Source organism: Acinonyx jubatus, chromosome X (assembly GCF_027475565.1).
Source record: "Acinonyx jubatus isolate Ajub_Pintada_27869175 chromosome X, VMU_Ajub_asm_v1.0, whole genome shotgun sequence".
NCBI classification, from domain to species: domain Eukaryota; kingdom Metazoa; phylum Chordata; class Mammalia; order Carnivora; family Felidae; genus Acinonyx; species Acinonyx jubatus.
Genome location: NC_069389.1, coordinates 31,287,842 through 31,310,146, shown reverse-complemented (window position 1 = coordinate 31,310,146; position 22,305 = coordinate 31,287,842). Strand labels below are relative to the sequence as shown.

Below are 22,305 nucleotides of genomic sequence, written 5' to 3'. Positions count from 1 at the left end.
ATCTATGTCCATATCCATATCCATGTCTATCTATTGTGTCACAAAATAATAATGGTGATAATCATTTGGGTATGGCAGCAGAGTCATTATGTAAAACAAAAGGGGTATATCTCCCACCCAGATAGTGTCCCCGCATAATTATCATTCAGCCTAATGCCTGTATCATAGTGCCAATAAATCATGCAGCGGGAGCTATGTTGGCCAACAGTTCCTTTCACTACGGTCAATTTTCTCAGGACAAGGACTGAATTTTATTCAATGTGGAAGAACATCAGTCAATTTTTTTTAAAGACTGCAACTAAATGTGATAAATAATCCAAAAGTATTGAATTATAACAAATTAATTTACAAAATACACTTTCAAATAATGTATTATTAATACCATATGCATTTTAATCTGTAAGAAATACACGTCAAAGCAAACCCAACAAAAATGTCTTAGTTATGGAGAAAAGACTATCGAGGAATAATGAACGTGGTTATTCATGTTCTTTCCCTAAATTTCTGCAGTTCTCTCTTCATTAATAACAGGCATACACATTTGTGAGAACATCCTAATCACAGAAGGAATGAATTGAGTGCTAAAGACAAATTTGAAACAGATGAAGACAGTATTCAAAGAAAATGGAGATTATTGGATAAACTACCTACAACTATTCTCTTTGAACAGGTAATGAAGAATGAGCGACTCTTCTTATTTTTTTACAAAGTTGCAAATCTTTTGGCAGGGGTATTTCATTAACATGTTTTTACTTCACTTTCATAAGGTCATCTAATAGACCAGACATTTTGATTAATTTAAAATAACTGCATGTTCCTCCACTCTGACTACAAGTACAGTAAACCACAACATGCAAAATTAAAAATTTTTTAATGTTTATTTATTTTTGACAGAGAGAGAGAGAGACAGAGCATGAGCAGGGGAGGGGCAGAGAGAGAGGGAGACACAGAATCTGAAGCAGGTTTCAGGCTCTGAGCTGTCAGCACAGAGCCCGACACGGGGCTCGAACTCACAGAGTGCGAGATCATGACCCGAGCCGAAGTCAGACGCTTAACCGACTGAGCCACCCGGGCGCCCCCACAACATGAAAAATTAAAGGAAGAAAGGGGCCACGCATGTGATGCTCTTCTTACACATTTCATTCCAAACAAGGTACCAAAAAGAAAAAGTAAAGGGACTTCTTGTAACATAAATATTGATCTGAACTCTTGGCAATCAGCATCCAGCATTAGTCTCTATCCAATACTTAGGGCCCATATTTTTGTACCTTTTTTTTCATAGAATACTCTTGTGTGCATTAATGAGAAAACCTACTGAATGACATTTAGAGGACCATGTTTCCATTTTAAAACATCATTTGTCAGTGACTGAAGATGGACACTCTAGTACATCAGTGTCACAAAATACCCAACGAGAGCTTTGAGTGATAATAATCATAAGATCTAACACTTACAGAACACACACTGAGAACAATATGCTTTCTAAGGATTCCACGCATTTACATATTTAATCCTCAGAAATATCCTATGAAGTAGATACCGTTATTATCTCCATGTTAGAGGTGAAGAAACTGAGTTTATAGAGAGGTAAAGTAATTTTCTCAAGGCCCTAAAGAGATTAAATGGAAGAACCCAAGGTATCTGGCTCTATACTTCACCTAGGATATCAGGCCTGTCATATGGCACAATTGCTGAGAAGATACCATTAGCAGCTTCTGGAAATGTTCAGGACATAACCTATGTACTGGTGTGTGGCAGCCCTCAGGGCAGAGCCCTTGGTCACTCCAACATTTAGATCCTGGTCAGAAGAAGATGAGCCAACAAGCGAAATGGAGAAGAGACAACCAATGTGATACAAATATTAAGACTAGTTATGAAAACTAAAAGCAGGAAGTCCTTCAACTGGGTCAAATGGTAAATGTTGATGACAGGCTGAGTAAGCTCAGGACACAAATCTGACCACAGGCTTAGGCACACTGGATAAGGGTGATCATCTTGTCAAGGGTGGTCTCATTAGAACAGTTGGGACTGAGGCCTTAACAGAGTGAGTTCAGCAGAGAAAGTAAGATGAACAGAAACAGAGGAAAGTAGCAAATCTGGAGGCCAAGGGGAGGACCAATGACAGGTTTCTCAGGAGCTGTTTGTGGTTACAGACCAAACCACAGACCAAATTTACATATGACATACAAACAACATACAGCAAGACGGCTGGAAGGAGACCAGTGTGACACATAAACTAGCAAATCAGACACACACAAAAGATAAGAGAATAATCAAAGAAAAATGGCCTCAAGTATAGAACATTTGGAAAATAAAAGAGGCATGAATCTGATGTGCAGTTCTAACCCTAAACAATAAAACCACTCCCACGGAAAAAGTCTCATAGAGATAGTCATTGAATGAACTAATCCCCAGGGAGGCACAAAGACTGCATAGATCAAGAATTACTTAGGAAGAACAAATACAATTAGGGGGAAATTATGCCCACGCAGAGTAACTTGTAATCTTACGGAAGTGACATTGCAAAATACAGTCTAAATATCCATGTATAATAATATTTCAGTAGGGCAATACCACTTGATTTAAATACTACAGGTGCACAAATTGGACAGATGTTCTTTGAATTCTTTGACAACAGTCTGTGTGACTTGTTAATTTTGGCATCTCTGGGGCTCAGGAAAGTATCTGCCAGCAAAGATGCTCGCAAGACTGTTGCTGAATGAAAAAGATATGAAAGTGATCAATCCTGGTTAACTCAATGGTGTGTGTGAGAAGACAGGGTGGAAAGAGAGCAGGGAAGTCCGGGCATTTTCATTTAATGAGGCCTGGTAGGATTTTTTTGAACTCTTAGGTAAGGATGATGAAGATAAAAGGAGACTGATGGGAAGGGAGCAGCGAGGATTCTTATCCCCTATTTATCATGTTTACCTGGAGGGGTCTATTCACTCACAAGAAGGGAAAAGTAGAGGAAGAAAAGAAAATCTCTGCATCAATCTGCCTCCTCCATTATGACCTGCCATAGGAGGAAAAGCAATGTATTTGATCAGTGAATATTGGTGAAGGAATGGAATATGAGCAGATGAGCAGAACTTTTTCTTTCTTTCCCAGTGCCTTGAATCCCGAATGTATACTTTCTCTGCTTTCTTCATGGGTAGGTTGTTTGCTCTTGCCAGGAGCCTACACAAGTGACTAGTTTGGGGGTGAATTCACTTCGTTTTGGTGGCAGGTTTAATTAATAAGCCCCAATGAGGCCACAGTGCCAAGGTCACGTTTCAGTTCACCTTTATAATTCATGGAGGTAACCTTTTGATCTTCATCTGCCTTATTTTTTTTTTAATGTTTATTTATTTTTGAGAGAGAGAGAGACAGAGCACGAGCAGGGGAGGGGCAGAGAGAGAGGGAGACACAGAATCCAAAGCAGGCTCCAGGCTCCGAGCTGTCAGCACCGAGCCAGACGTGGGACTCGAACTCGTGGCTCATGAGATCATGACCTGAGCCAAAGTCAGATGCCTAACCAACTGAGCCACCCAGGTGCCCCTCCATCTGCCTATTTCTAATCTACTTCTCAGTTGGTCATAAACTTGGATGAGGGAATGTAAGGGTTTAATTAGTGATCACACCTAAACCCTCATCACAGTCCAAGCCAGAGAGTTTTTAAATTTCCACCATCATGGATTTAGGAGACCAGTGGAAGGGCAAACTGGCTGAACAACATGACTCATGTGAACATTAATGTGCTAGGTAAACTCTAATGAAATTACACAGAGAAAAAGAGCTGGTTTGCCTGTATATACACTGAAGACTAATATAGTATGCCGACAGTGTGGTCAGACTTGTTCTTAAAGAAATAGGTGAGAAGGGAAAGCCAAGCAGGCAGACTTACAGAGAGTGCAGGCAAGTTGGTCGCATCTTTCAAACATGGGCAGGGAAAAGAACCAAGATCTTACCAAAGGAAAGGTTAATGGATTTATCAAATATTCAGGTACCATCAAGATAGAGAAAAACATTAAGTTTGGGAGGGGACCGAACAAATCTACTTCTATAGAGGACATGGTTCAGAACAGAAACATTCACAAATTAAAATGTCTTCAGACAAAAAAATAGATGAGCTCTTTGAGTTTGGTGGTATTTAACACAGAAAAAAATTATTTTAGGGGGAATCACGGGAAGAGATAAGCCTGAAAACCTTTCAAATTGTTTTTTTTTAATATTAACTATTATTTCTCATCATGAAAAGTAATGAAGCAGTGAAATATAAGCCATATCAAAAGGCGTATTTTCAAGAGCTATTTGTGAGAGGTTGTCTTTTTTTTAATGTTTATTTTTGAGAGAGAGAGAGTGCCAGCAAGCATGAGTGGGAGAGGGGCAGAGAGAGAGAAAAGGAGACACAGAATTCAAAGCAGGCTCCAGGCTCTGAGCTGTCAGGACAGAGCCTGATGTGGGGCTTGAAGCCATGAACTGCAAGATCATGACCTGAGCCGAAGTCAGATGCTTAACCAACTGAGCCAGGCACCCTGAGAAGTTGTTTTAATATGCCTTTCAAACCTCCCAACATGATATTGGCAGCTTCCTTAGAGACCTTGCTTATATAGAAGGAAGTGGATTTTTTTCAGTAATAACATTTAATCAATTTCTATGATCAGAATTATAATTTTTTTTTAGCTTGCAACCTGACAAAGGTATAATGCAGGTAATTTAATGTAGCAAGCACATATTAAAATGGTTCTCATATATGAGTATTTCTGTACTTTGCTTCACAGTGTCACAGAAGCATCAACGTTTTGCCTTCAACAAGATAGACTGCAAATAGAAATCAAGGTTTGAACACACAATTATTAAAACGTATTTAAGCACAGCAGGATGACACACAAAACAATTACTTCACTTCAGAAAGGTAATGGACATTTACTATAAGTTGGCTGTTTATTAAAATTATGTTCCATTTCAATAAAAAGTGCTTAGATTTATCACTGGAAATTGACAGTTGTGTTACACATTTGAATTCTGAGGTTAGGGGCGCCTGAGTGGCTCAGTTGGTTGAGCGTCCGATTTAGGCTCAGGTCATGATCTCACAGTTCATGGGTTCAAGCCCTGCATCAGGCTCTGTGCTGACTGCTTGCTCAGAGCCTGGAGCCTGCTTCAGATTCTGTGCCTCCTTCTCTCTCTGCCCCTCCCTCATTCATGCTTTGTCTGACTCTGTTTCTCAAAAATAAATAAATGTAAATGACTAGTGAGATTAAAAACACAGTATTTTTATCCCTGATCTACATAAACAATCAGAATTTTTCATTGAAGACAAGAAAATCAGCAGGGTTTCATTCACTTATAATTCCAACATTTCTCTAATGCTACTACGTGATTCAGTAAGGCAAAATCTGTACTAAACTTATAATAACATTTTTGAGATAAATGGAAATGGATTGCATCAGTCTGATTTCATTATGAACAGATATTCTTTAAAATTAAGAGTAATTAAGGCACCTGGGTGGCTCAGTCAGTTAAGCATCTGACTCTTGATCTCGGCTCAGGTCATGATCTTATGGTCATGATCTCATGGTCGTGAGATCAAGCCCTGCTTTAGGCTCAGCACAGAGCATGGAGCCTACTTGGGATTCTCTTTCTCCCTCTCTCTCTGCTGTTCCTCTCGTGCTCTCTCTCTCTCTCTCTCTCTCTCAATAAATAAATTTTAAAAATAAAAAGCAATTGAACAGGCTTGCAATAGAAAATTCCCCTCTCCTCATATAAATTTATTTCATTTTTTATAAATTTAAACAGTCTATGAGTAAGTTGACATTCCTGCAATTACAAAAACTAAAATCCAATCAAACAGAAAAAAGAAATATCTAATAAATTAACATAATTAAAATTAAATGTTTCACTGTGCAATCATATAGTTCATATTATCAATAACTAGCTAGTAAATAAAAAGATAATAATTAGTGTGAACTATTTTTTTTTTGTAATTCCAAAGATTTTATGAAATGCATTGGGTGCATGTAACATAGGTCCTCATTTCATAATTCCATTTCCAGATTTTAAAACATTACCTTCCAAATCTTATAATGAGATTGTGTGTGTGTGTGTGGGGGGCTGGGGGGACAGGTTATCCTGACATTCTTGTGATTCACTTAAGAAATATTTATGATTTCCAGATCTGCTTCTATATTTACTCTCAGAATGCTTGTCTGCAAAGAACAAAACCCTAGTTTGAATGATCTATTTTGGAAGACACCAAGGGTGTTTGGAAGAGAAAGAGGATTGACTGATCATGACTGAGCCATGTGTATAAGTTGATGAGTAGGAAGAGAAAGTGGGCCACAAAAGAGACGAGAAAGGTAGGCATGCAGAGAAAAGCAGACAAAAAAAAAAAAAACAAAAAACAAAAAAAACAAAAAAAAAACAACCAAAAAACAAAACTCCTCAGCTTTACATTTTACAACTTCAACAAACGAAGCTAAACAGTAGGACACCTGACATGTTGCCAAGAAAGTGACTAAAACTCTATCCTAAAGAGTGGGGACAGAAGTCTCATGGTAGGAGAGAGATGGGAGGTATGAATTTCCAGGCCCAGAAAAATATTTAACGTATTAAAAGTTTCCAGTAAGGACTTTGGGATGGATTGACAATAGATAGATCTTACCAGTCCATAGTAAATACACTACGGCAGAGATTGCTCCTTGTCTTCCCAACAGTTATGTTTTTCCCTTCTTCTTTTTTGGCAATTTCATCTGGGCCTGGACAAAGAGATTACCTCTCCCGGCCTCAGTTGCAGTGAGATGTAGCCGTATGACTGAGTTCTGACCAATGAGATGCAAGTAGAAATGACGTGGGCATCTTCAGGTCACAGCTTTAAAGGGAACCAGCTTGCTCTCCACTGCAGATGTCCCTGCACAACTGATATGCAGATGAGGACAACACAGTGGATGGTGCAGCAAAGGGAGAAAAGGAACCTGGGTCCCTGGGTGATCTCAGGGGACATAGGCACCACACTCCCTGGACCTGCTACAAGTCTAGGCTCTCGTGTGAAAGAGAAATAAGCCTGTCTTGTTTCTTGTTGTTATTTGGTCTTGGTTAAAATAGCTGGTTAAATTACTGGCATGTTTCCATCCCTCAGGTGTGGCTGGAAGCACAAGGGGTAAATATCAAATTTATTATGTTGTAACAACCACTGGAGTAGGACTGACTTGAGTTGCGGGCGGCTATCCATATCACCAGAAATTTCTTGAATTGTTTAAAATGAGCATTTATTATTTAATAGAAATAGCCACTAGGGGCTCCTTGGTTACTCTGTCGGTCAAGCATCAGACTTTGGCTCAGGTCATAGTCTCACAGTTCGTGAGTTTGAGCCCCACACTGGGCTGTGTGCTGACAGCATGAAGCCTGCTTTGGATCTTCTGTCCTCCCCTCTCTGACCCTCCCTGGCTTGCATGTGCATGCGCACACTCTCTCTCTCTCTCTCTCTCAAAAATAAACATTTAAAAAATAGCCACTATTACAAAAAATTAAAAACTATTTTACTCTCTTGTACACTCCTTCTATACTCATGTATTCTAGCACTCTCTTCAGTTATATCTCATTTATATTCTTTTATCACAGAAATAATTAAATCAGACACAAAGATAATAATATTGAGAGTAAAGTAAAAAACTATAGATATGAATGAGAAAACTATGGAGGATATTTTGTTTCTGCAGAAATTTCACACTTAATTACATGGTTGGTTTGGTTTTTCAAATTATACATAAACATTGATTTTCCCCTTGATTTTAATAAAATACTGCCATAGGAAATTTCCCTTTCAATGTGAAATAGGAGAATTCTACTTTAGGTCATCTGGAAGACAGTTGAAAAACAGATCTTGCATCACTGAGATTTGATTTTGCCAGATCTTCATGTTAACTTTGTGAAAGTTTTCTTTAAGACTTTAAATTTCAGAGGGATTATTATACAAAATTTATTTGAGGATTACATCTAACTTATGTCACATTTTCAATATATTTAAATAAGGAACTTGCAAAAAAAATTTTTTTAATGTTTACTTACTTTTTAGAGAGGGAGAGAGAGTGTGAGCAGGGGAGGGGCAGAGAGAGAGGAGACACAGAATCAGAAGCAGGCTCCAGGCTCTGAGATGTCAGCAAAGAGTCCCACACGGGGCTTGAACTCACCAACCGTGAGATCATGATCCGAGCCGAACTCAGATACTTAACTGACTGAGCCACCCAGGTGCCCCTAAATAAGGAACATTTTATTGCAGGTTGTATTTCTGAATTTAAAGCTGCAACACATGACTTGAATCATGTTCTTTAAATTAGAAAGAGAGAGTAAAGGAAGAGATTAAAACTGAAAGGGCACTGGGGCTCCTAGATGGCTCAGTCGGTTAAGTGTCCAACTCTTGATTCGGCTCAGGTCATGATCTCCAGTTCATGCCCGGAGTTGAGCTCAAGCCCCGAGTCGGGCTCCACGCTGACAGTGTGGAGCCTGCTTGGGTTTCTCTCTCTCCCTCTCTGCCCCTTGCCTACTCTCTCTCTCTCTCAAAATAAATAAATAAACTTTAATAAAAAATTGAAGGGACATGGAAATTACAGTTTCTACAGTTTTTTCTCTTTTCACTGATGACAGAATCATAAGTGATTCTTATAAATCCATCAACGACTATAATTATTTTCCTTTTGGAAATAGCCACTATGTGAAGAAAACAAACATCACTGAACACTTGCTGGGCAATGTTTAATGATATATTGTAAGTGAAAAATACTGGGCATGGATTTTCATGTACCTGAATAATCCTGCAATTTAAGGAAACTGAATCTTACTTATTACCATTTTTGATATCCATGACTGTCGTTTTCTTACCATCCACATCTTCGTGAAATTTACATGAATTTCTTTTTGGAATCACTACAAAATCTGTTGAATCTAAGATAGGATTTTCTCCAAAAAAATCACCAGTCAGCGTGACTTCCACTTCCTCTTCTACCCGCTTCCTGGACTGACATTTTATAACAACTACAGGAGAGAAATATTTCCAGTTGAGATGGAAGAAAATGAATTATGTCATGAAAAATATCCTTTAGCATACTTTGACTTACTGTGTCTGGCATTAACACACACACACACACACACACACACACACACACCACACACAGTCATGCAATATGTATATACATTGACATTTTAAAAGCAAATAAGAATATTAAATAATATATAAAAATAGTATGACAAGAGGTTAATCTGGAAGGTACACACTGCATTTCAGAAGAGTATATTAGGATGTAAAATTTGATTCAGGAACTGACCTAGTTATGTCAGTAATTCAACTGGTGGCCATGAACACATGAATTTTTCAGCTATCTGTATGTTCATTGTGGTAATTACCAAACTCTACTTATAAAATTATATTACAGCAAACACCTTCAAATCATTTTTAAAAATAAGTTCTGTGACATTTATTTTGTAATAACACTTTAAAAAGATTTCCTACTATTTATTTACTTGTACCTTAAAATTCATGTTTAAATCATTTCAGTAAAATATTTTGATTCTCATTTGTGAATTGCTTTACATTTACAAAATACACTAATAGGGGCGCTTGGCTGGTTCAGTAAGTAGAGCATGCAACTCTTGGTCTCAGGTTTGTGAGTTCAAGCCCCATGTTGGGTGTAGAGATTGCTTAAAAATAAAATCTTTACAAAAAATACACTAACAGTTAAAAATAAAATTTTAATGAAGTACTTAAAATTAATGTTAAAATTTAATTACATATTAATTTAACATATAGCATTAAAACTTTATATATTTTTAAATAAATTAAATTTCAATGTTTTCTTATATCAAGTATAGAAGAAGTGTCAGTGATCTTGTGAGAAACCAAAATGTTGTTTCTATGTACAACTACTCATTACACATCGGAGTATTAATGTATTCCTTTGGCATTAGCTCTATAATATCATGGGGCCAAGTATACTAGAGTCCACATGTGGGAAATCAAATAGCTATATCCTGGGTTAGGAGATTATAGGGAATACATTGCAAAGCAGAACACTGCTTTCTGGCCTTGCTGAAAACAGCAGCCATGCCTTGCTTACCTGGGTAATGTGTATCTAGGGGTTAGGTCCTGCCTATGCTCATAAATTCCTTAGGCCATGTTATTGCATGGAATATTTTACCCCGTTTTAACTTGTTTTTCTGACATTTTCTATATGTTCTTACTGGCACGTAGCCCACCGACATAGTGCTGATTGTTTCCCTAAATGTATGCTCAATAAATACGGGAGCTTGGCACACTTGGGTGGTTCAGTCAGTGAAGCATCTGACTTAGGCTCAGGTCCTGATCTCAAAGTTCATGAGTTTGAGCCCCACGTCTACACGTTGGGCTCTGGGCTGTCAACTCAGAGTCTAGAGCCTGCTTTGCATTCTGTGTCTCCCTCTCTGTCCTTCCTCTGCTTGAGCACTCTCTCTCTCTCTCTGTCTCAAAAGTAAATAAACATTAAATAAATAAATAAATAAATAAATAAATAAATAAATAAATAGGGAGCTTGAGAGCAGCTTTGGGAGACTTCCCTCTGCCTCCCTCTCACCTCTCTTGACTTGTACGGACTCTTGAGTAATCCTTTCTGCCATCCTGGGCTTGGCTGGACAAAGCCAAAAGCTGAACCCACATCCACATAAATAAAAATACTGTTTCTCAAAAATATATTAACTGTTATATTTTTATCACTTCAGATGCACATAAAACATAAATTTAATATAAGGGATAAAAGGGAATGATAATATAAAAAAGCCTATTTATTAAAAAAAGTTTATTTATTTTGAGAGAGAGAGTGAGCAGGGGACGAGTAAAGAGGGAATCCCAAGCAGGCTCAGCGCTGACATTGCAGAGCCTGATGCGGGGTTCAAACTCACAAATTGTGAGATCATGACCAGACCAAAATCAAGAGTCAGACGCTTAACCAACTGAGCCACCCAGGTACCCCCAAAAAACCTTTTAAAATGTATTGCACTATACTGTGTGGCACCAATAATACTACAATCATCTAAACTGTACAACTAGATAATATCCTCCAATTTATGTGTTTTCACTATACATATCACATTTATAGTACAAAAATATATAACATCAATTTATTTTTAATTCTAAAATTTGCAGGTTGGTATTGAACATTTTGGACTTAGAATAAGTAGTGAAATACAAGATGTGGATTAAGAGGGTTGACATGACTGAGGGAAATGTACAAGCTTCTTTGGTTTTAATTAGCTTCAGTCTTAAAGCATTAAATTGGAAATTAGTGTGATCAAAGTTACAATTAGTATCATGTCACTGGTCTTGTCCCTCTAAGTCCCATGGAAATTAGTGCCCTGGCAATGCACGGATTTCTCAATCACAGTGGATTCACATTCCATTGTCTTCACACTGTGACAGTAGTGGAGTCCTTTTCTAATTATCTGTCCCAAAGGATAGGAGCAGATAGGAATACACACACAAAAAAGGTGGCTCAGAGAATGACAAAAGTACCCTGGGTTTAAGAATAACCTGAATGACACATAAAAACAGAGGAGAAACAATAAACATCGATGGTGATACAGCTGAGCAGAGAAAGCAATGTGTTATCTCTGATGTGTTCATAAGAATGAAGGATGGACTGTACAGAAAGGAAGCAATATGTATTTATATAATTGTACTCATTTTTTCTTCTCAAGGGCATTTGTAGATAAAAATAATTACTAGAATAGGCTTTAGAATTCTGCTAAAATGATTTAATAACTGGTATACAATCTGTTTCAGAACACTGATGTTACTACGGGGTTGTGCTAACGCGACACAGACTATTTATAGAACTCATACTTAATTTAAAAATCAAGTAATTACCAAGAGAAGTGATTTGATGGAAAATGCCTTTCTGTTTTTGCAGCATGCTTAACTTTCTTTGAAGAAAACTGTGCAAGAAATTTATGCCTTTATGTTTGCATAGGCTTTGTTTCAGACTGAAAGAAAAAAGCCTGCTTTAAAGCTTTAATCTGGGAAAAACAAAACTGTGTCTGCCATCAACATCAGCAACACTGCTCTTAGTATTTCAACAGAGTAATGTCTAGGCTTTATTACATCACTTTGATCAGATGACTGCATCATAAATTTTGAACAGTTCAGCTCTATGGAAAGTATACAAACAATTTTCTTCTAGAAGGAAATAAAAGAAATGTTTTGGCATGTTTGTGAAGCAGTCAGAAGATAATTTAGTATATTTGAAACATTTATGTGTTGATAATTTTTTAACTCAAGAGCAAAAATACTTCAAGGAAAACAAATGACATTTACTGTCAAAGGTACTGCTAGATATGTGGATTTTTACTCCCGTTGAAATTAAACGACACAAGGAAATATGTAACCTTGGCCTTCAATGTATCCAGGGAAACGCTATTATCCACAAGCAAAAGTTAGTATTTTCTCTTCTTTCTCAGTGTGGTGACATAATATATGCCAGCAGAAGACTAACTCTATTTCACTACCAAAGGTTGGTATCAGAAAGAGCAGAAAAATTCAAAATTTCAAGACTGCTTTCAGCTCATCTGTGTTGGTTGAGTGGGGGGGCTCCAAAACAGATATCCCCTTGCGCTGCTGAGCAATTCAGCAATCGTTAGTTATGAAGAACTATGCCTAAGGCCTAGTAAGAGGTTGCTTTATGGATATCCAAGAGGAATTGCATTTCTTAGGCTGTGGGAAGAAAATGAGAAAACCTAGGAATGCAGAAGTGAGAAGAGTATTGAGGAAAGAGAACACAAGGAAGCTTGAGAGAAGTTTGGAGTATGTGGAGAAAAAGAGGGCTCACTGAGAAAGAGAAAGGCCTTTTAAGGGGAGGGATTTTATGTTGTGTATATGGTAGTGAAGTGAACCTCCTAGAAACCCTGAGTACATTCTGACCGGTTTTTGGAGGACATCGTACAACTTTAGTGTCTGGGACAACTGAGAATAGAGGGATCAGTGTCCCCATTGGATGGTTCTTGGATGAGACTTCAAGTTGCACAGAAGCTGGAATCTGGCAAAAAAATGTGACCCAAGAACCAAAGTACCTGAGGATTGGATAGATCTAGAGCAGGGCTCCAGGGGCCTCACGACTGTGGGCTACAGGGGCCTGAAGCTAATGTTATTGCAATCTTAGCTGATTTCTAGGTTTCACCAACTGGAAGAACAACAGGACATGGTATGGTTTGGTGGAAGGATCGTTGGACTTACTGTGAGGAGACCAGAATCGGTCCCAGCGCTCCCATCAGTAGGGCTGTTCAGTTCACGACTTTCTTTGCACCTTCATTCTCTCACTTGTATAAGAAGGGGGTGGGAATAAGGGAACCTCTGTGATCGATCCCTTTGAATCCTGGTATTCCCGGATTCTAAAATATACCTACCTGGAGGGCATTTAGGATATAGTGCCTGTGGGAGTCCAAGAATAGGGTATATCCAGTGTATTTCTGGGATTTCTCTACTTGCTGTTCCCATTGTTCTAATGAGAAATTAAATGAGGAAGAGTGAACAAAAACTATGAACACTTTGAATACTAGCATAAAAGAGAATATTCATTTTTAACCTAATGGTATTTTAGCAGAGCTCATGAATTTAAACTTCGGTAGAGGAAAACTATGAAATACAAATCATTTTCTGCAAATGTTATAAACATGTCAAAGCAAACCCTGGGAAATTATCACAAAGAAAAATGTAACACAACCATCATGAGATGGAAGTTAAAATTGAAGAACTTTCCCCCTACTTTTAAAAGTCAGTATTGGCATTTACTGATGTGACTAAAACATGATTTATCAGAGGTAACACAGGTCCTGTGGGTTGTATTCTAAATTGCACAGGTGAGGCATAAAACACAAAAATGCCATTGAGTACAGGACTTCAGAAGGTGACAAGGAATTTACTTTTACTTATCTAAACGAAAGAGGGCATTTGCCAAAACCATCAAGATGACAACAGTACTAGGACATGGTTCTGGTCATTGCTGAAATGGGCTTTTCTTGTTAGAAATGAAACATAAGACACAGCAGGCAGGACCAGCTGCATGAGCATGTGACCTGTGCAACAAATAGCACGAGGACCCCATGTTTAGAATTGGTCCATGCGTGTTTAACACATAGCAATAAGTGCTTTGAAATTGTTAACCATTTTGAACAAAGGCCCCCACATTTTCATTTTACATTGGGATCCACAAATAGACAGGCAGTTCTGACTGTAGGAATGGTAAAAATTATGGCAGAATGGACACTAATGGGTTCACAGGAAAGAATTTTCTTTTAATGTTTATTTTTGAGAGAGAGAGAGTACACACACATGCAAGCAGGGGAGGGGCAGAGAAAGAGGAGGATAGAGGATGGGAAGTGGGCTCTGTGCTGACAGGAGAGAACCCGACACGGGGTTCGAACTCATGAACTGTGAGATCATGACTTGAGCTGAATGAAGTCAGACACTTAACCAACTGAGCCATCCAGGCACCCCAAGAATTTTTTTAAATGTGGAAAAGAGGGGCGCCTGGGTGGCTCAGTTGGTTAAGCGTCCAATTCTTAAGCTTGACTCATGTCATGATCTCACAGTTTGTGAGTTAGAGCCCCGCACTAGGCTCTGTGCTAACAGCATGGAGCCAGCTTGGGATTCTCTCTCTCTCTCTTTCTCTCTCTCCCTCTCTCTCTCTCTCTCTCTCTCTCTCTGCACCTCCTCCATTCGTGCTCTCCCTCTCTCTCAAAATAAATAAATAAAACTTTAAAAAAATGTGGAAAAGAAATAGGCACCCATAGGAAGAATTTTGTTTTAATTAAGATTTCTAGATTGTTATTTAATTAAACTATAAAAGCAGAGAAAACATAGTTTGATCATTATTGGAGTTTGCTTAAAATTCAGTGAAGCAAAGAAGGGACAGGCGGCCCGCATCCTGCAAGGACACAGTATGGCAGTAGTCAGGCCAGTGTTTGCTCAGGGTGTCATACCTCCTGGCACAGTGCCATCAGTTGGTAAATGCCAGTATCACAAGTCCTATAGTTGGCCAAGACAAGCTATTTCAGGTTGTTCTCTAGAGATTTATTATTTGGCGTCTCAGCAGTAACTGTTTTCCTAGTCAAAAAGGAGTCCTTTGCACGTCTCTGTGATTCACTGACATGATACTTAAGGTTGACTTTTTCATCACCCTGAACTTCAAATCACTCTGAACGTCAAGTGATATATACTATGCCCATATAACAAATGTATTTTCCTCTTCCGAACATACAAATTTCAACACTTCAGAGAATTTAAAATCATGGACTTTATGTTACATAACACAGAAAAGAAAGTGATCATGTCAATGCCAATCAAAATAAAATCATTTTCCTTAAATGTTCTTATTTAAAAGTTACCTTTTGGGGGCACCTGGATGGTTCAGTTGGTTAAGCATCCGACTTCAGCTCAGATCATGATCTCCCAGCTCGTGAGCTCAAGCCCCACATCAGGCTCGCTGCTGTTAGTGCAGAGCCCACTGGGATCCTCTGTTTCCCTCTCTTTCTGCCCCTCTCCCACTTGTGCACTCTCTCTCAAAAATAAATAAAACAATTAAAAATAAATATATATAAGTTACCTTTTCATTTCTGTGTCTAATTCTTCAAAATTGTCAATAGGCCAACTTTCTCTATTTGCCCTCATCATTTGAACAATGACCATTGTTCTGTGTAATTTCATAGTTTTGGGCATAAATAACACTGGGATATCTATATTCTCTTTAGGAGGCAATGTGATTCCTGTAAAAAACACAATTAATTTTTAATGTGGTAAACATTTTCAGAGTATAATTTTAACAGCAGAAAATAATCTCCTAATTCTTTTACTGGTTATCAGTTTTTCATAATCACTTCGGAACAAGAAAATGCATTATGCTAAATTATAAGGGCACTTCACTGGCTTCACTAATTTTCCTCAAATGCCATCAATGCTATTAAAAAAACACATTTTAACCTGAGGCAAGAAGCCTCTCCTGAAGAGGCTGGAAGGGATGAGGAAATGTTGAGAATTCTGGCTTGTGTTTCCCAGAGTGATAAAAGAACCATAAAACCCATGAGTCTTTTCAAGTCTTACTACATTTTCCAAAAGCCAAAGTACTGCAATTTTTGACACTTTAATTTCTTGTCTTTTTTTTTTTTTTTTTTCTAGACCATAACAGTGCCAGGTTTCTGCTTGGAGCACCAAAATTGTTACCAGCAACCTGTTCATTTATTTACTTGATCCATGAGGGAAGCTGAAGCTTATTTGTGAAAGAAAGGCCAGGTTGTAAAAACCAGAAGACAGAAACACCGACAGCATTTTCTTGTGTTCAAATGGATTCGACTTTTTCAACCTTTACTCTGCATAAGAAACACCTGCAAAACTTGTAAGATATGAGCTTACTAAGCCCCAACTATATATTCTGATTTATTCAGACTGGGCTGGGGCCCAAAAGCTCCATGTGTAAGTAGCTCCTCACAGGATCCAGAAGCAGATGGTCATGTGACCACACTTGGAAAAAAACATGCACATCCTACCTATTGGACAAGTACTGGGATGTCCTCCTTTATTTTGAAGAATAACACTATTTCTTTATAAGAAAATAAAAGATTACTGACTACATCCTGTTTTTTAAAAATTCTTTGTTATAAAATCAATGATTTTCAGCCATTTTGTCTCAGATGAAAACACTGCACTAAACTACTAAAGACATCAAGAAAGGAAACAGAAAATGGCCCCTCCGCAAAACATCCCGCCTCCAAATTCCTACAAATTTTTTTCTTTTCTTTTCTTTTCTTTTCTTTTCTTTTCTTTTCTTTTCTTTTCTTTTCTTTTCTTTTCTCTTCTCTTCTCTTCTTTTCTTTTATTTATTTTTAATGTTGATTTACTTTTGAGACAGAGACAGAGCATGAGCAGGGGAGCGGCAGAGAGAGAGAGAGGGAGACACAGAATCCGAAACAGGCTCCAGGCTCTGAGCTGTCAGCACAGAGCCTGACGCTCGGCTTGAACCCACGACTGTGAGATCGTGACCTGAGCCAAAGTTGGATGCTTAGCCAACTGAGCCACCCAGGCGCCCCCAAATTTTCAAATTTTAAATTTTAGTTCTTCAGGAAATGAAAATGTTCTTATGTCTCCTATCATAGTTAATAACAATAACTAATATGATTACCACTTAGTATTTATTGAGTACTCACTATATGCCAGGCTCTGTGCTAAGTATTTTTCACACAATACCTCACTGCATTCTCAGAAAATCACTGTAAATTCTGTGCTACTATGTTTCTTATTTTAGAGGTGGAGGAATTGAGACAATTTGCCAAAGTCCCAATGAAAGACTGTGTGGCTTACTAAGACATCTAAACAATGTCTGTCACTTTCAACGTCATCCTTATGAACTCTAGATGTTTAATGAATCATTGTAGTCAAATGGATAAAAGTAGCAAGAGCTGGAATAGGATAAAAAGAGTAAGAGTGGCATTAAATAAACCATCCCTGTATCCCTAAGGAAATCAAATTAAGAAGTGATCATTTACCCTTACAAAATTTTATGTTATCAGTAAAAATAGATTTTAGAATGACTGAAAATAAAACCTAGACATTTAGATGATATAAGGAGTCAAGACAAAGATACAAAAGAGTAATTCATTGCCAACACCATGCTTTCTTATAATGTTTGAATTGAAAGTGTGGAAAGACAGTGCTATGATAAATAAGCCCATTTAATTAAAAATCCAATAGCCTATTTGCAGCCATAATGTTTTAGCAGTCTACAAGTAGACACAGTTCTCTGCTGAAGTGATCGTTTCTTTAATTGTTATTATATGCTTGAATAGTAAGAAGCACTGTGTTGTTATTACATGAAATCACTGAAATTTAACATCAACAAGAACTTTGAGAATTTATCAAGTTCATCTTGTGTCTCACAAATGAGTTTTATTTTCGTGGTTTTCCCACTATCCTGTGCAACACTTTGAGTAGAGATGGGAAAGCTGTTCCCACTTCTATCTGCTAAAAAATCTACCCGTGGTTTCTTAATACCTATATGCTTTCATTTTTATGGTTCTTTGATCCGTCGGTAACTTATCCATACATATGAAATGAAGAAGAACGTTTCCAAGGTTACCGATTTCCTATGGGGGACTAGTTATACAAACTCACTTATTTAAAAGTTCACTGATTTGCAATGCTGCCTTCATGGCATGTGCATACATATTTGACTCTTTTCCTGGACTTCTTAGATATCTTTGGTCTTTCTTTCTCTTCATTTGTAAGTGACACATTGTCGTAATTATAGATGCTTTATTTTCTAGTGGGACTAACTGACTCCTCCTCCAACTCATTTTGTAAAAGAATTTTTCTACATTTGAAATACACAGTTAGTTCCAGGAAATGGATGGGGTAGCAAATAGTACTTTTAATGCAATCATCCTACATTTATACTTTTGGGATCACTGACATTTTTGTCTATTCATGATCCATCCAAGGGCAAGAATATGGCCTTTATTTTATATTTCTCATCTGGGCATTGCATGACGTGCTTCTAAATTCTTGGAAGAGCTTTTCAGATAGTTTTACTTTTCAGACTTGCTAGAGTCTTATTTTGGCATTTTCATATGTATTTAGCAGGAGGGTGAGAGAAACCACGTTAGTTTTTTCTATCCTCTGACTAGGAAATCCAGCCAGTATGATGATCACTATACTCATTAGGTTGATAAACATATTCTAAACTCAAAATATTTTCTGAACCTATCTCTGTCTGTTTTATTCCATTTCCATAGAGGAAGCACACAAACTAACTGCACCCATATTTATTTTTTTCCATTACAGTTATCATTCTTGAGGTTTGAAACCCTAATAAGGGTTTTAAGAATGCACATTTTATTTTACATAATTAATTTTATGGACTGATATATTTTATGAGAGGTTTACATTATTTATAGAATTTTTCAAAACCCTGATAATACTTCACGCTTAGTGTCTGGGAAACGTTACAAAGGGTGATATTACTGTTTTACCTTTGAAATCTCCTATGGCCTCATTGCACTTAGCATTCAAATTTTATTCAGTATATTTTAAAACTGCTATTTTGATTGCTCTTTTGATTAAAGGTGTTAGAAATATTTATGCACTGATCTCCCATTTGAAATATAGAAGTTGTACAATGCTTTAATGGCTATGAGATTTCCTGCCTTCTTAGAAGAAAATCTTCTCAAGAGAGTAAAGTGAGCATAATCCTCATTTTAGTAATGAAAGTATTTCATCCTGGGAGAGTCATGTTTAATCATTTTAGTGGTATGACATTACTGCTTCCCACAGCATAATTTCTAATATTTAGCATGGCATTAGAAATGGCCCATGTCAGGTAATCAAAGAGATACTATGAAACATATTAGCACCCTGAGCCATGCTATTATTTTTGTTATAGTGGTTTATTTTAAATAAGAGTCCAAGTTTAAAATTTTAATTTTAAATAAGAGTACAAGATGAACATGACTTTTCATCAACCATTTTCTTTCTTTTTTTTTTTAAGTTTATTTTGAGAGAGACAGAGAGAGAGAGAGAGAGAGAAGGGGAGGGGAGAGAGAGAATCCCAAGCAAGCTCCAAGCTCAGCGCAGAGCCTGACAAGGGGCCCGAACTGTGAGATCATGACCTGAGCTGAGATGAAGAGTTGGATGTTTAACCAACTGAACCAACCAGTCGCCCCTCATCAACTATTTTCAAACATGAAATCTATCTACTTTCTACTTGGATACTTTATACTTTCAATAACTGATTTCAAATATCTTTAAATTATGATTAATAATGGCACTGATATGGTGAAGTCCTGATTTCCTATATCTCAGAACTTAAGGCCTTGGACTTAAGGCCTTTAAAGAGGTGGTTAAGTTAAAATAAGACTGTTAGAGTGGGCCCTAATCCAATATGGCTGGTGTCCTTATAAAAAAGGGAAAGTCAGATACAAAGACACACACCAGGTATGTGCACACCCCAAAGGAAAGACCATGTGAGGACACAGTGGGAAGGCAATCATACCTCAGAAGAAACCAGCCCCCCCACCCCTGCCACCGATTGCTTGATCTTGGACCCTAATCTGTAGAACTGTGAGAAAATAAATTTATCTTGTTTAAGCCACCCAGTCTAGTATTTAGTTATTGCAGTCCTAGCAAACTAATGCATGAAATTGTCTTTTCTTTTGTTATGCTAGAGGCTGAGGCATGGGATGCCACTGAATTTGCTTACAGAAATTCGAATTCCAGGCTCTCAAAACATAGGGCAGATAAAGAAACTTGACGCTGTTATTTGGCTGCTATAATCACGGAAAAGCTATAGATGAAGCATTCTTCCCTTCCTACGTGTACCTCATCAAATGAATGGGGCATCTAATGAACGGCAAGAAAAGCATTTCAGAGATTGTGTTTCCTTTGTGAAGGATTAAAGCCTGTTGCTGCTTTACTCCATCTTTTGACGAGCTAGCTAATGCTTGAGCTTCAATGAAGTTGTGCAAAGAAGACACTATCAACGGGGCTAGTATAGAAAAAGCAAGCACTAAGTGGAAGGTTATATTTGATAAAATGGGTAACTGGGGAAAAGATACAAATCCATGCTTACTAGAAAAAAAATGTTAAGTTTGACACATAAAATGTTTTAAAAGATTTTGGAGTTATTCAACACAAATATGATTGCTAAGGTAAATTTTACACCATGAACTAAGCACCTGTAAGTTCACGTTTTGTGTTTGCTTTTTAAATCCAAGAATACATTAGCAAAAATAAAAACAAAGTAATACTTAAAGAAAATATTGATTTTCATGTAAACACTTCATTGTCGGCTCAAAATGAATGAAAAATTCACTATCAGAGTCTCCCGACCACACAGTGAAGGAGAGAATTTTCTATGATTGAAGGCCATCAAATACACGCCACACAAACACTGATGGTGATGACAGCAGGGTTTTGAGCTTTACGGGAGTGTGTGGAACAGAATACCTTAATGTTCTTTCCAGCTGTAATACCCTATGATAACACGTTTCCTTATAAACATAGAAAATAGAAAACATATAAAATAGAAAAGATAAGATTAAAAAAATTAATTTTAGGGAATTGAATATTTTCTTGGAAAGTACCTATTTTTAATTTCAATTAAAATTACCCACAGAAAATTTTAAAATAAAATAATGTCTACTACTACAGCAAATATACCTTATCAATCAATTACCATGTCCTCCTTGCCCCTGCACCATGCTAAGTAGTGTGTGTGTGTATGGGTGTGTGCAAACGTGCATATGTGTATGTATGTGTGTGTAAGATCTCTCTCCTTACCTGCAGGAATATTCTATGATACAGTGTAGAGCATGAGCTTTAGAAGTTTAAATCTTTGCTCTGTTACTCACTAGCACTGGGAAAGTTACTTCAATTTCTGAGATTTTCCTCTCATGAAAAAGGAAGCTAATATAATATACATATCAAGGTTTTGCTATGGTGAAGGTACTACTCCAGTTCCATCCACATAATCCCATTTTGTACAGTATACATTGATTCTACATTATTTTATACTTTCACTTGTTCATTCAAAAAATACTATGAGCCATGCACTATAATAAGCACTAGGGATAAAATAGTGAAAAAAAAATATATCCCCTGCTTTCCTGAGTCATGCATTCCAGAATGCATTAGGAGTCAAACAATAAATAAAATGTATTTATATGTATGGTGCAAATAAAACAATAAAGGGTGAGAGAGTCAGTAAGGCCTCTCTGATAAAGTGTCATTTGCACAGAGCACCTAAGGAAGTTTGAGAAGCCTTGTGGACATCGGTAGCGGGCACTGTGGAGATAGCACATGGCTATATGAATTGGATTTAAGGAGAGTATGAAGCTGGGTCTATCAACTTAGAAGTTCTTAGAATCTCATGTGTGATTGAATGAAGAGATCTCATCAAGAATGAGCATGGATAGAAATGAAGAGAAGACTGAGCCTTGGGCCTCCAGGAAGTCAGGGGGACAGGAACAGGAATCTCTTTTAGAATATTTACCTGTATTTCTGCAACTAACAAAATTGCATAAAATGGCCAAAAAAGGGGGCACCGTACCTTGGGTTCCACTTTACAAGCCCAGTCCTTATAAACTATTTTAATAAGTTCAATTTCTGTTGTCTGCATGGAAATGTTCTAGTGGCATAAGTGGGTCTAAATTTCAGGTTATAGAGACTTTTCTAAGGGGCAGGCATCCAGATATTTGTGCATAAGAAAAGCTGTAGCTTTGTGTTTTACAACAAAATTAGTAGCTTCACTGCCTAGCTAAGAAATCCAC

General features: G+C 37.4%; 1 protein-coding gene across 1 annotated transcript in view; it reads right to left on the bottom strand.

Moving 5' to 3' along the window:
- CFAP47 (cilia and flagella associated protein 47) overlaps positions 1 to 22,305 on the bottom strand; it is a 545,688-nt gene that overhangs the window by 49,600 nt on the left and 473,783 nt on the right. Inside the window, exons 61-63 of the mRNA XM_053202225.1 lie at positions 15,597 to 15,756; positions 13,399 to 13,493; positions 8,854 to 9,006 (exon numbers count right to left, since the gene is read on the bottom strand). Coding sequence (XP_053058200.1) covers positions 8,854 to 9,006; positions 13,399 to 13,493; positions 15,597 to 15,756 — 408 coding nt within the window. The remainder of the gene's footprint in view (positions 1 to 8,853; positions 9,007 to 13,398; positions 13,494 to 15,596; positions 15,757 to 22,305) is intronic.